Raw genomic sequence first — 14,846 nt, forward strand, 5'->3', positions numbered from 1 at the left:
TCGAGGAGTTTAATATATCGTTTTAACTATCATGTGTTTTCCCACACATGATAGTTAAAATAACACTATCGCAGCCATAAGTACAAATTCGCATGACGAATATGAGCCATCTGCATCTATTTCACTGAGTTTTATTTTTCCCCAGATACTTTGAATGCATTTCACACCGAGGACGTAGAACAAAAGGCGCTAATTTGAAAGAAAATCAATAATCGTTTTGTATCGATGCATCGATCCAACAGCCGACGATCCGATGCATCGATACGTCCGCAAGAGAATCGATTCATGTTTTTTTTCCCCTCCGGTTTATTTTTATCCATTTGCTCCTGGGCGTAATTCTCCCTCCCGTGCTGCGGTGGCGCTAAACCTATTTTGCCCTCCAACCTCGCTTCCTGGTTATACTCTTACAGCAGTGTGTCGCAGTGAGCTTGATGCAGACATTTTTGATTTATGCTCAATATTGAAGCGTGGTCTGCGCTACACGCTGTGGGTATAGATACGGCCGAGGCGGCGAGGAAGTGGGGGCGAGTTTAGTCCGACGACGGAGGGACATGAGGGCCAAAAAGAGCGGAGATCCAGGTGGGAAAAGGCTCCCAGCTTTCTCGCGCACCTCGCTCTTCTAGAGGGTCAAACTTCACGAGTTGTTTTCCGCAATTTAGGTCATAAAAACAAAACAAGCCGGCCTCCTGTCTGCGGCACTGTCTGCGGTCAGCTACAATTTGGGAGAGGAGCAGCGGAGCGTCTGTGGAGGGGGCGGGACGTCTGGAGCCAAGGTATTGATTTGGACTCATTGCACTGATTTTCTGCACTATTTTTTGATGCAACTTTTCTACTTCTGTTATTTGCTGTTGTTTCTAAAAAAAAAAAAAAAAAGGCATAACAATATTACAGCTTTCATTGATTTATTTCAAACTTGAAACTTTGTTTAGCCTGTAGGGTCTTAAAAAAAAAAAAAAATTCATTAATTAATCGAATCGCATCGTGGTTTATTCTTGAGTATCGAAAATAATCGAATCGTTGGGTCAGGAAATCCATACTGAAATCGAATCGCCATGATGGATGTGATTTACACCCCTAACATTAAGCCATCCGCATCTATTTCACTGAGAGTTTTAGTTTCCCCCACACACTTTGAATGCATCACAAACCCGTCCTCCAAACAGGATTATTTTCTTCGCAGTACGCATGCACACTACAGCAACCGGCAAACAAAATATGGTGACAGCAGGTGTTTCAGCTGAGCGATACACGGCAGTGGATTGGATTTCACATCGAGGACGTCGAACAAAAGGCGCTAATTTGTAAAACGTGCCGTAAAAACCATTGCTGCAAAAGGTAGGAGTAAGAATTTATTCCACCAACTAAAAAAACATCTGCATGTCATCGTTTCCCCGCACACCAATTAAAACGTTAAATAAGTAATCAGTGAAGCCGATGGCGTTTTCCTCGTCGTTTAAAAAAGCGATGCCATATGAGAGAAAAAGGAAGAGATGGAGGGAAATCACAGACGCTATTTATGATGTTATTTCAATGTTTTGCGGTTGAGGTTTTGCAGGCGTTCTCTAAACTTGGCAATGTTGTATGCTTATTTAAAATCTCCAACATGTAAAGAACAACGCTAATAAATTGGAGATGCTCCCATAATGCCCTAATTTTTGGACAGTAATTCCAATTTTGTTTTTGTAATTTGAGGTCAATTTCTTTTTTCATTCAGCATTTTTTTTAAACAATGTAGAAAAAGAGCACTTTTTTATTTTCCATTTTATTTAGTATCGTGTTTTTGCCTTATTTCCTAAAGACATCATGTGGCAGAAAAGCTTCGAGCTGGTTAAAATAAATGGTTTTAAATTTGAAACAAAGGGTTTGAATGAGTATATCAGTGAAATATTATGCACTCTATTGTTTTTAAAGGTAATTTAAACACATTGTGATATATATCATGTGTTGCGATATAGCCCAAATATATCAGGATATTAGATTTTCTTCATATCGCCCAGCCCTACTTCACCCCTCAGCTCAGATAACGCAGAACTTGTGCAGGAGATTTTCTTTAAACCGGCCGGATTCCTTTGCTTTTCCCAACAGGACAACTGACCAAAACTTTGGGCTCTGTCTAATTTCTGGGTCAAAGCAAAGAAACCACAAAATTAAAACGGGCTTTACTGTTTCAGACAATAAAAAGGGGCAAATATCTAGCTGTTCCTCGTTGGCTTGTCAGGGACACCGAGAAGTGAGGCAAAGAAAGAATTAATTAAAAAAGTTAATAAGAGAAGATGTTAAATATAGACCTGAGATTAGGTTAGCAAGGCACAGTCTTACAAAAGAAATCCTTTAAAAAGTTTCATATAAGGTTTTCTGGGAGCATGAAACCTTTTTTCAGCGGAGGAAACACAGACCTTCCGCTTATTGACTCTGGAAGCCTCCATCCTGCCTTTGCTGAGGTCATGGGTTGGTGTTTGGGTCGGTGGGATGGTGGATTTGTTAAAGACATCAACTTCAACTTTCTTGGTCATAACTGGGCCTTGGATCAGCTCTAGTTTCTCAGGCTTGGCGTCTTTGTGTTCCAGCAGCAGTGGCCTGATCGCCTCTGGCTGAGCAGGTCCCTCTGCTGTTTGAAGAGCCCGAGCTTGAGGCTTGGCGTCCACCATCTCATGGCTGCCTGTCGGGGATAAGGCCTGAACCGGGGGTGTCGGTTTGGCTCTGAGGATGGCGGGGCTGGTGCTCCCTGGCGTAGCTGTGGACGTGCAGCTGCGTGCGACGATCCTGCTGCTTTTCCAGCGTGTAGCTTTGCACCTGAAGCGTGTCCTTCGGACTCAGAGTCCTGTGGAAGAGCAGGCTGGCCACGCCCATACTGCGCCCATGTTGGGCGGATGTTTCGGACCACTTCTGCTCCGCGGAAACAGACAGATGTCCGTTTCTGGACCTTGAATGAGAAGATATGGCGGGTGCTCGAGTCTTGGTGTAATGAGGAGGACGGCCTCCGTCACCGTTGCTCTGACTCACACCCCTGTGAAACGGATCGATCAGAGTAAGCTTTGTTGGTGTGACAACCAACTTTGGCGGCCCTGTAAACAAAACAATAAATCGCTTAATATTTGAAAACATTCCTTCCTTACAGAGCCAATAGGACGGTGACAGCTTACCAAAAACTTCACCTTTGTTTCTTTTGCCCTCGTGTACAGCAGTTCGGTGAGGGATGAGGCTGAGTCTGGGCCTCTTCCCATACTGCGCTGTGTCATCCTCATCTTTGGGGACAACCTCATCGGGCAGCTCCAAACACACACAGTGTCGTTTGGCTTCTATTCGCTGTGTGCTGCAGAATCAGCAAGAAGAAAGAGAGCGGAGAAATGTTACCAACATACTTCCAATGCTGTCGATATGGAACGACTTAGCTGCAGTTTGCTTGGAAACGTTTCCATGTTTACGTAGGATAATAAATAAAACGTTTTCAACTGAAATTAGATGCTTTATGTATTCAATAACATACAACAAAGCAGTTTTCCAACTGAAAATAGCTCGTTAGACCAGGTTTTTGTTTAGTAACTCAGTTACTGCACGATTAAAGGTACTAGTTGTTAGTCTAAAGCCAGGCTCAGACTGGGAACGATTTTTGGCCTTGGCATTTTTTTCATCTACACCGCCTAACTTGGCGGGACTTTTTGCAATTCGCAATTTATTCCAGGTTCTACTTTAATCCACAAGGTTTAAAACACCGGGAAAGCACTGCTAGCAAGCGATGGATTATGTTTGCATTGCTCTATATAGAGCTAAAAGTTTTGCCTTCAGATTAGAACAAAAACCAAACGTTAAAGTTCAGATTTATGCAACCAATCTAAGTACAATCTGTAGCAAATTTAATCAAATACAGCCGGTTTCCTTAAAGGACGCATTTTCTCTGTGGCCCTTTAATGTTAAATTGGGTTTAATTCGACCCAATTCCTCCACCCTCCACCCAATAGAATGATTAGCCTTTAGGTGCAAAACACCATCATGCACTGCAACATATTTTTGCAAAATATTCAACATAAAATTGCCAAATATTACCCCATTTACACTACCCTTGAAAAACCGTGCCGAGACCGGTCCGAGCTCAGTAACTGAGATAACTTATCGTGTGTAAATGGAAACTGAACTGAACCGAGCTAGACACAACCGGACTGAGATAACTGCAGACCAGTTCCAGAGGTGGGCTCGGCTCGGTTTTTCCCTGGCTCGGTTCTCTGATAACAAGAGCGCATGAGCAGAACGCGTCATCTCCGCCTGGCTGCACATCGCGATTCACACTCCACTCCACTAGTTGGCGGTAATGCCCCTCCGGAAGTTGCTTGCCAACCAACACAAAACAGAAGAAGAAGAACAACTATAAACAACAATCAAGTCAATCCACGAAAGGTTGCCGTCCTCGAATGACCCTCCGCAAACACTGAAGTACAGCAATAACAATCAAGCATAACTTTCTGAATGTGACGGGCGCCGCCATTTTGATTTGCTTGATTCCCTCCGTCTTCTTGTGTTTTATGGTGTTTCGCAAACAACTTTTGGTGCATTACCACCATCAACTGCTTGATTCCCTCCTTCTTTGTCTTCTTCTTCTTGTGTTTTATGGCGGTTGGCATACAACTTTTGGTGCATTACTGCCACCAACTGCTTGATTTCCTCCCTCAATACCGGCAGTTATACCGCAGATCGTCACTAGGAGGCGAGGAGGCGAGGACCCGAGATAGCGTGATTTGTAAACGGTCGTCAGAACCGAGCTCGGCCTGGTTAACTGATCCGAGCTCTGACCGGTCTCAGCATGGATCGGTTTTTCAAGGGTAGTGTAAATGGGGTATATGAGAGGAACATTATAGTTGTTTTTTTTTAAAGAAAGCATTTTAGTTTTATTATAATTTAGTTTGTTGCAAAAATTTTACAGTTTGAAGAAATAGAAAATTACACCATTTTCCAACCGTCACAAGGCCGTGCATGACAAGGAAGTGCTATATATACTGCATGCATCAATTAGATAGTCAACATTGGATCACTTCTTGGAGCCCTCGAGTTATTTACTGTCACAGGTAGGAGCTTCGGCCTGAAAATAATTGTTGGGGTCGATATAATTTAAAAAGGGCCGGCCCTCGCACACTGAAATGAGGTCCAGCCCACTGGGCAAATGCCTGGTATCATAGATTACCAGTCAGAGCCTGTCTAAAGCCCCTTTCCCACTGAAAATAGCACGTTAACACGAGTCAACCCGCTAACAATCGGTATTTGGCTCCTTTCCCACTGACAAAAAAAACTGGATCTAACCCCTCGCTGGCTGCTGCATGTCTAGTGACATCATCAAGCTTGGTTAGCGTTGATGATGTCACCAGTGCTAAAGAAATCAAGGAAGTAAATAACAGATAATAGTGTTCTTTGATAACAGTGTTATTTGTGTTTTGCTCTATTATCTGTCTGAATCCCTCTCTGTTAGAGTTACAATTATAAAATTAATGGGTGTGCATATGAAACATTGAAGAAATAAGATGCTACATTTCTGTCCTGTGATTCAATCAGGAGGGTCATAAACTGTGCAGAGGCTGACGTCGCAAATCCCTGTCTGTGTTTGATCATTTCGTCCTCTTAAACTCACATTTCTCTGGATTTAAACCCAACACTCTCACCAGAGCTGCTCCACGGCTTCGGTGCCCATTGTAACAATTTCTCGCATAGATTTTTTTTCTCTAATTACCTAATGCTGCGTTCACAATGAACACGCCTTGAGCAGCAGAAGCAGCCAGTTTACGTGCAGTCTATGGTTGAAGCACATCAAGGCGCAACAAAAGTTCCAGCAGCACATTTCACGCCGCTTGCGCAGAGCATCTTGAAGCATCTCCAGCAGAGGGCGTCACGAGCATTTAAGTATCTGATGCTCAGAAAACACGAGAGGATTTTAAGACGGGTCGCTTGCTGCACAAAGCTAATATAACTTGTTTACAGAGTAAAATCCAATAAAGATAAAAAAAAAAAAAAAAAAACGGCAAAGTAATTATTTAAATGGAAACATTTGTGACATAATTACAAACAAACTAAAAAACTGTGGCTCATGTATCTTTTGGATATTTTTCTAAATGGGAAAATTTGTATTTTTAACATAATTTTCGGCAGATTTCAACAACCAACTGAAAATGTATTTATTCCTTTGTATACCTTATTTTTAGACATAAAATCTAAAATGACAAATTTGCTGTGGTACATTTTTATTGAATATAAGTTATCTTTTCATTCATTCTTTTTAAATAAAGGGTCTTATAATGTTTGTGGCTCTAAAAGCTATTTGTTAGCTGGACTGAAATCAAAAACGACTCTTTGGATTGTAAAGGTTGGTACAGATGAACGTACCTTTTCCTCTCGCCATCCTCACCGCCAACCTCGCCCAGAAACTCCTTGGCCTCTGGGGTGGGCTGGGAATGGTCGATGGGGGTTGTGTCTCTCCCCGCCAGCCACTGCTCATAGCGATCCGGCTGGTACTTCCGGACGAAAACATCCATTGAAATCTTCACCATATCTTTACGACACGAGCACTGAGGGGAAGAAAAGAAAAAGGTTAAAACGGCTAAATTAGGCTCATCAATAAAAATATGGAACCGTTATCAGGCCCTCACCAAAACCGCTTGCTTGCCGTACTCGATCCACCTCTCTGTAGCAAAGTTGGTGGACTCGGCGCAGTTGAAACCGTGGTTGAAACCGGCATGGTAGGCGTAGGGGAAAGTGATCATGAACTCGCCAGCTTCCTGAGTGATCTATAGATACATTGATAAACTAATCAGCAACTACTTCAGCTTCCAGGTAGTTCTACGGAATTAACTCAGTTTAAAAATAGGCAGGTGTTACCTTTTCAAATGGGATGCCATATTTCTTTAGAATCGAAGGAGAAATTAGAGTCATTTTGTGCCTTAAGAAGGCTTCACAATTTTGGGAGCTACCTGGAAAAAAACCTAAGAAAAGAAATAAATGATTAGAGGACTACCTTTAAAAGATGCCTGACTTGTCAGTGATCTGTTCCTAACAGAGCACTTCGCTCTCAATCTGCAGGTTTACTAGTGGTTTCTAGAATTTCTAAAAGTAGAATGGGAGGCAGATCTTTTAGTTCTCAGGCTCCTCTCCTGTGGAACCAACTACCAGTTTTAGTCCGTGAGGCAGACACCCTGTCTACTTTTAAGGCCAGGCTTAAAACTTTCCTTTTTGATAAAGCTTCTAGTTAGAGTGGCTCAGGTTATCCTGAGCTATCTCTATAGTTCTGCTGCTATAGGCTTAGACTGCTGGAGGACATAGGTGTTGTGGATTTAGCTGAAACATCCAATCTTGTTGAAAAAGACGACTGTAGATTCGATTTTCTTATATATATAACTTTAATTCTGAACTGCGGCAACTTCCAGCATTTACATAGAGCTACATCTTCTAGAAAAATCACTGACTTCTTCGCTGGTCAGGAATCACAAACTAAACAACCATGGCTGACATATGGCCCCTACGCCATCTAGTGGAGAAACACTTAAATGACCAAACATTACAATCTTAACCCAAATTGTATTTAGTTTTCATTCTATTTAGTAAACATATAAACAATATGACTTAACCATATTATAACAATATTCAACATCCTCCCCCCAAGAAGACAGTTCAATTGTTAACTTCAAAAGGATATAATAGCTGAACTGGTCTTCTTAACATCGTCCCTGTTGGGGTGCGCACCGCGCAGGATCTGACCAGCCCATCTCTTCCTGGGAACACTTCGGTGATAAGTCCTATTTTCCAGGTTAGACGTGGCATTTTGTCATCTCCAATGAGAACCAAGTCTCCAGTTTTAAGCGACGTGGGATTTTGGGTCTTGCAAGTGTGAGCCGATCTGAGATCCAACAAATACTCCCTCCTCCACCTGTTCCAGAATTCTTCCATCAGTCTGTGACGGTATTTCCATCTTCTGGTCAGCTGCTCTTGGTTTGCATTTGTTATCTGACCTGTTGTGCAGAAAGGCCTTGGAGGTAAAGAACTGAGTCTCTTTCCAATCAAAAAATGCGCTGGAGACAGAGGTTCAGGTTCCTTTAAATCATTATACACAAAGGTGAGTGGTCTTGAGTTGATAGTGGCTTCGATTTCTGACAGTAAAGATGTTAACTCTTCAAACCCTAGAGATGCTCTTCCCATTACTCTTTTGAGGCATCCCTTCACAGAGCGCACTAATCGTTCCCAAAATCCACCCCACCAAGCTGCTCTCTCTGCAATGAATTTCCACTTAATTCCCTTTTCAGAAGCATATTCCAACAGCTCTGGCTCTTTTGTGGCCTTCCACAGCTCCTTTAGTTCTTTTTCTGCTTTCTTGAATGTTTGAGCATTGTCCGAGTAGATTATTCTGCAGAATCCTCTCCGTGAAACAAACCTTTTCAGTGCTAAGAGGAAACCTTCTGTTGTTAGGCTTGATACTAGTTCGAGATGCACTGCACGTGTCACGGCACATGTGAAAAGTGCCACATACGCCTTTTCTATGTTACCCTTGGACTTCACATACAGTGGACCTGCGAAATCTACACCAGTTATTTCAAATGGTGGCGCTTCTGTAATTCTGTCTCTGGGTAGTGGTGCAGTTGTTTGTTTCATTGCCTTCACATTAAATCTTTTGCAGATGGTACAGTCTGAAATGCATTTTTTGACTAACTGTCTGGCGCGTAGGATCCAATATTTTTCTCTTAAATGAACAAGAGTGTCTCTCACGCCTGAATGCATTACATCCGCGTGACTGTACTTGATCAGAAGTTGGCAAAATCTGTGACTTGAGGGTAACAACCACGGGTGCTGCTCAGTAAAACTCAAATCTGACTGATGTAGCCTTCCCTCTACACAGATTAAACCATTTTCATCGAGGAAGGGTTTAAACTCTCTAATCTTAGAATCTTTGTGCACAGCCTTTCCAGCTTTTAGCTCTTTTATTTCCCTTTCAAAACTGTGGATTTGTGCTTCACGTATCCATACCTTTTCAGCTTCTGACATTTCCTCTGCTGTTATTTCTCCCACCTTCCTTTGCTTTGATCGACAGTTGTGAACAAACCTGTTAATCCATGCTGTAACTCTCAGTACCCTTTGCAGCTTGCTGTAATTTTCCAACTGCAACAATGGCTCAGTCTGCAGCCTATCGGTGTTACTGAACTGTACGATGACTTGACTTGCCTTGAGCTCTGCTTTGACCTCTTCCTCTGAGAACACTTCTGGTGTTGCCTCTGAAGGTGGTGTTCCAAGTATCTTGTCTCTCAAAAATAGTGGGCCCGACCACCAAAGCTCTTCCTCTTTCAACCTTGTTGCAGATTGTCCTCTTGTGGTGAGATCAGCTGGGTTCTGTTTACCATTACAGTGTTTCCATACTTCAGGAGGTGTCAAAGTCTGTATCTCCACTACTCGGTTAGCAACAAATGGTTTCCATTTCTTTGGTGAACTTTGAATCCAGTGGATTACTATCATGGAGTCAGACCACATTTGCAGCTGGGTGATTTGCATATCCAGTGCCTTTAACAGGTTATTTGCCAACCTTGCTCCAATTAAAGCTCCCATTAGCTCCAAGCGGGAAGTGTCATTGTTTTGATTGGAGCCACTCTGGATTTCGAAGCCACGAGTGCAGTTACCGTTTTTCCTTTGGCTGTTTTTCCTTGCAAATATGCAGCTGCACCATAAGCCCTTTCACTGGCGTCTGTGAAAACATGGAGAAGTTGTGTTTTACCTTGCATCCTTTCTGTTCCATACCACCTTGGAATGACTATTTGGTGTATCTGTGTGAGCTCCAAGCACCACTGCTGCCATGCGTTGGAAAGGTCGGGAGGCAGCTCATCATCCCAGTTCAGCCCCCGACGCCACATTTCCTGAAACAGACACTTAACACGGACAGTAAATGGCGTTAGAAATCCTATTGGATCAAATATTCTGGCAGATGACCTTAAAACACTCCTCTTTGTATTCTCTTTACCTTGTAGAATGTTCATCAAGTGGTTAAGGTCAAATGTAAAGTTGTCGGTTTCCGGTCTCCACACTAAACCAAGTACCTTTAGCACATTTCCGTGTGTCTCAGTTTCTTGTGTCATGTCAAAGGAACAGTTTGACCACTTAGCTTTTAGTTCCTGTGAGTTTGTTGTCCACTTACACAGGTTCATGTTTGCAGCAGCCAGTATCTCCTTTGCTCCGGCGGTAAGTGTGTAGGCCTCGTCTGAGTTTCTTGAACTAGCAATCAGATCATCCACATAGAGCGAATCTCTCGTCATTTTTACTGTTTCTGGTAGGATGTCTTGATATTTCTCTAAATGATGTCTGATTGTGGCAGCAAGTAGGAAAGGACTTGGAGTTACTCCAAACACAACGCGTCTCATTCTCATTATGCATGTGCTTGTGCTCTCTGCATCTGGGGGCCCTGTGAGCCACAAAAACCTCAGAGCGTCTCTGTCCCTTTCAGTGATAGAAATCTGCAGGAACGCCTTTGTGATGTCCGCTGTGAAGGCTACAGGATGTTGACGAAATCTGAACAAAATGCTCATTAGGTCAGAATTTAAGTTTGGGCCAGGTAACAAACAGTCATTCAAAGAGGAGCAACCCTTTTCATGTGATGAAGCATCAAACACTATTCTCAGCTTGGTAGTTACCTTGTCCTCTCTGATCACTGCGTGATGAGGTAAGTACTAAGTCACATCAGCAGTCCCTGAAAGACTGCTATCAGGTACTTCCTCACAAATTCCCTGCTCGGTGTAATCCTCTATTACATTATTGTATCTTTTGTACAGAGACACATCAGAATTCAGTTTTCTTTTCAGCATTTTAAATCTTTTCTGTGCAACCCCTTTGTTATCAGAAATCTTGGGCGTGTCTTGTCGCCATGGCAATGCCACTTCGTATCTGTCATTAATGAATTTGACTGACCTGTCAAAGCTGTCAATGGCTTTCTTGTCATCCGATGTTTCTTCTCCTTTGGTGGAAATGCCCAGTGACTCTATTTCCCAGAATGCTCTCAACTGGTTAGAAATGTCCACTGGGTTTTCACTGACTCCGATGTGCAGACATGTTGCTTCATTCATACTCGACATCATTACTGGTCCTTGCACTGCCCAGCCAAATCTTGTTTCAACAGCCACTAAAGCATCTGAGAGTCTTTCAGTTTTGCCTGCGACTACTTTCCAGTAGTAATCTGCTCCGATAAGTACAGAAAGTTCTAGCTCGTCCTTGTCTCCTGTAGACACATCTGCTACTGGTAGTCCCTTTTCCTCCAGCTGATGCTGAATGTGCTCACTGGGAACCTTCATGACTGCAGTACAAAGCTGTGGTGTTTGGACAGCTTCTATTTCAAATTTCTGTTCTTTGTTTCTTACATTTTCAAGGATTAGTTTTATGACATTGCATCTGGTGGTTGTTGGGTTCTTTGAGCCAAAAGTGTGAAGATTTAATGTCTCTTGTTTCATCACTGGTAGCTTTAAATCTTTCACTTGTTTCTCATGAACAAAACTGCGTTGGCTTCCTCCATCAATCAAACAACGCACAATTTTCTCCCCCCAAGGTCCTTTAATCCTTGCTCTCACCGTTTGCAAAAGCACAGTTTCACACCTTACTGGAGTCGGTTTAGCATTTTGTGGAATAACTGATGAGACTACAGTGTCACTGGTGTCCGCGGCAGCTTTTGTGGTCTCTTTTGATTCTTCTCCTTTCTCACACACTACAGCATGGTGTCTCCTTCCACAATCAGTGCATGTTACATTTTTTGATCTGCAGTCTCGGGCAAGATGTCTAGGCTTCAGGCATATGAAACACCTCCCCATTTTCTTTAACTTTTCCTTCCTCCCTGTGACAGTGTCTTCAGTGCACTGTTCTGACTTGTGGCTTGTACTGTTGCAGAATAGGCAACAGAGTGGTGAATTGGAACTGCCAGTATGAAGTGCTGCAGCTGATGGCACATTAGGTCTTTTCCACTTTTCTCTGCATAAATCCTGTTTATAATGTTGTCTGTAAGCAGCGGGTGCATCTTTCACTTCTCTTGGTTTTGTTAAATGTACAGCACGTTCCCTGCTTTCAACTTCTTGTTGTAAAAAACTAACAAGATCTTCAACCCCCCACCTTTTTCCTTTATCTGTTTTACGAGTGTATTCAAGAGCAAGATCATCGGGAATCATCTGGAGGAGAATGGGGCACAATAAAGCTCCATAACTGTCTGACGCAACATTTAAAGCTTCTAGGCTTCTGATCTGCACTTCCACATCATCAAAAAGTTGTCTCAAAGCAACAACATCCGAGGATCTTTTTACTGGGCTCAGATTCAACAACTTAGACATGTGCGCACTCACAATTAGCTCTTTTCTGCCAAATCTTTGTTTAAGCATGTCTACAGCGGCATCATAATTAGTGTCAGTTACCTTCAACCCTGCAATTGCACGTGCAGCTGGACCGGTGAGGTAGGACTTCAGGTAAGTGAACTTCTCAGTTTTGCTTAAATCTGGATTTTCATGAATAGCGTTCACAAACTGGTCCCAAAACTCTTGCCACATACACACTTCTCCGTTGTATTTGCTTATTGAAAGCTTGGGCAGTTTTACCGAGGGTCTGCTTGCCGTTGACCGTGTACTTGCATCACTCAGCCGAGTGCCTGATAATGCAGCGGTGTCCACTAGAAATTGTTGTTCTTGTGTAGCAGCCCTGGCAATCGCTCTTTCTGCTCGTGTCCTCCATAAGTTTGTGTTGTCTTGATATTCTATTGTCCTCACCATGTCCGCATCTAACTCCTCCAGAGGAATTGCCTGCTCTATTTCTGGCTCAAGCTCTTGGAGGGTTTTCTCCTTCTGTGATAACATGGCTAGTAGCTCCAGCAAACGGTCAGCATTCACATCAGTCTCACTTGTTTCCGCTTGAATTTGTTGCACAAGCTTCGTAACAGATGCACGCAGAACAGTCCGTTTCTGTTTTAATCTCTGAAGTCGCTCCGTCATTTTTTTTTTTTTGTTAGCAGCTATCGGCTCGATCCCAACAAAGTTCCTTTTTACTCACGTAATCCCGTGTTTTCGGCACCAGAAAATGTTGTGGATTTAGCTGAAACATCCAATCTTGCTGAAAAAGACGACTGTAGATTCGATTTCCTTATATATAACTTTAATTCTGAACTGCGGCAACTTCCAGCATTTACATAGAGCTACATCTTCTAGAAAATTCACTGACTTGTTCGCTGGTCAGGAATCACAAACTAAACAACCATGGCTGACATATGGCCCCTACGCCATCTAGTGGAGAAACACTTAAATGACCAAACATTACAATCTTAACCCAAATTGTATTTAGTTTTCATTCTATTTAGTAAACATATAAACAATATGACTTAACCATATTATAACAATATTCAACAATAGGGACCCCTTTTTCATCATTCTATCTCTATTCTCCCACTCTGCAGAATCTGTTAGTTCAATCTCTAACGTTCTGCTCTCTCTGCTTTTTCTCACAGTAGCTTCATCTGGTCTGTTCCTGTTTGGCTGTGACTCCATCCTGGAGAGAAATATCAGCTGTGCTGCTGCCATCAACACCTTTGTTTCTAGATGATGGAGATCGGCCCGTATTTCAGTGCAGTCCTTTTCTCTGACTAACTGGATGTGCTGTCTTCATCTTCTGACATGGGAGCTGGCTCAGAGCTCGTCTGCCTTTTACAGCTGCTTTTTCTATCTATGCTTCTTTTTCTATGTCTGCTTCTGTCTCCTTGAACCCCAGTGGGCCTCAGCAGATGGCCGCTCACACTGAGCCTGGTTCTGCTGGAGGTTTCTTCCTGTTAAAAGTGAGTTTTTCCTCTCCACCGTCGCTACAAGCATGCTTAGAGTGAGGGGTTGCCTTAGAGTCTACAAGTTGATGCCATCATCTGATTTTCCTTAGATAGAAAACTTTGAATCAATCTGACTGGATGATCTGGTGAACTGGAAAGTGCCTTGAAAAGGGTGCGTAACATTGGTTGGGCTTGGTTGCTGTTCTATGAGCCCTAATGCAGCCTGGTTAAAATCCCCAGAATGAAACAACAGGTTTTCTTCCTTTTAAGGTATGATCATGAATATTAAGATGAGCTGTGCTCTGATTAACTTCATTAATCAATAATCTATGTGGTCAAGATCTAATACAACGTTTTGTTTCTGAAGATTCCCTTTTTGGAACCCCCCCAAACCCATCCAGCTTGTGCGTGCATAGTGTATATACCGGATTAACTCAAAATTATTGTTATTTTACTAGAAAATAATTCCTCTGGACAGATCCCAGCAGTGTGCTACCTTACCCTTAGCCAGACGCTCCAGTCTCTTTCCATGCTCTGGGGAAACACAATACCTACAAATGATACAAAGAGAAAAGTTATTTTATGTTTGTTAAGCTCTTTAAAGTAAACAAACAAAAAAAGAAGAAAGGCTCTGAAATATAAATGTCAAACACATTAACAATTAGGAAAGTTGTACAATGCGAGTTCACAGCTCAGGATGTTTGTTCTCACACTGTGTGACCCGAAGCTCTGATGCGATCTACCTGCTTACACTGTACGTCTGAAAACCAGGTGGGACTCAGCTCCGCAGTGAGATGGAGCTACTCAGACTCGTCTATCCAGAAGCCAAACCAGTAGAAGAGGAATATGAAGCTCACTAGAGGGAAACGCGCTGCCTTGGATATTTGGGCAATTTTGTGCTGAAAGCCCTAAAAATAAACGGTGACGACGTATTTGGACAAAGACATGGCTGAGCAAACGTGGCTACTACGGTCTGTCAGTTTGACAGAAAGTCTCCATTTCACTTGCACACTTGTGTTTTTTGTCTGAGAGAAAGAAGTAACCTTGTTTTCCCACTGAGCGA

At 42.7% G+C, this 14,846-nt stretch overlaps 1 protein-coding gene across 1 annotated transcript in view; it reads right to left on the reverse strand.

The window, feature by feature from the left end:
* kdm4ab (lysine (K)-specific demethylase 4A, genome duplicate b) overlaps positions 1-14,846 on the reverse strand; it is a 57,742-nt gene that overhangs the window by 32,006 nt on the left and 10,890 nt on the right. Inside the window, 7 exon segments of the mRNA XM_038269947.1 lie at positions 2,397-2,685; positions 2,687-3,065; positions 3,156-3,313; positions 6,364-6,545; positions 6,627-6,764; positions 6,856-6,959; positions 14,285-14,334. Coding sequence (XP_038125875.1) covers positions 2,397-2,685; positions 2,687-3,065; positions 3,156-3,313; positions 6,364-6,545; positions 6,627-6,764; positions 6,856-6,959; positions 14,285-14,334 — 1,300 coding nt within the window.

Source organism: Cyprinodon tularosa, unplaced genomic scaffold (genome assembly GCF_016077235.1).
Source record: "Cyprinodon tularosa strain WSP-4 unplaced genomic scaffold, ASM1607723v1 ctg744, whole genome shotgun sequence".
In the NCBI taxonomy this organism is placed as follows: domain Eukaryota; kingdom Metazoa; phylum Chordata; class Actinopteri; order Cyprinodontiformes; family Cyprinodontidae; genus Cyprinodon; species Cyprinodon tularosa.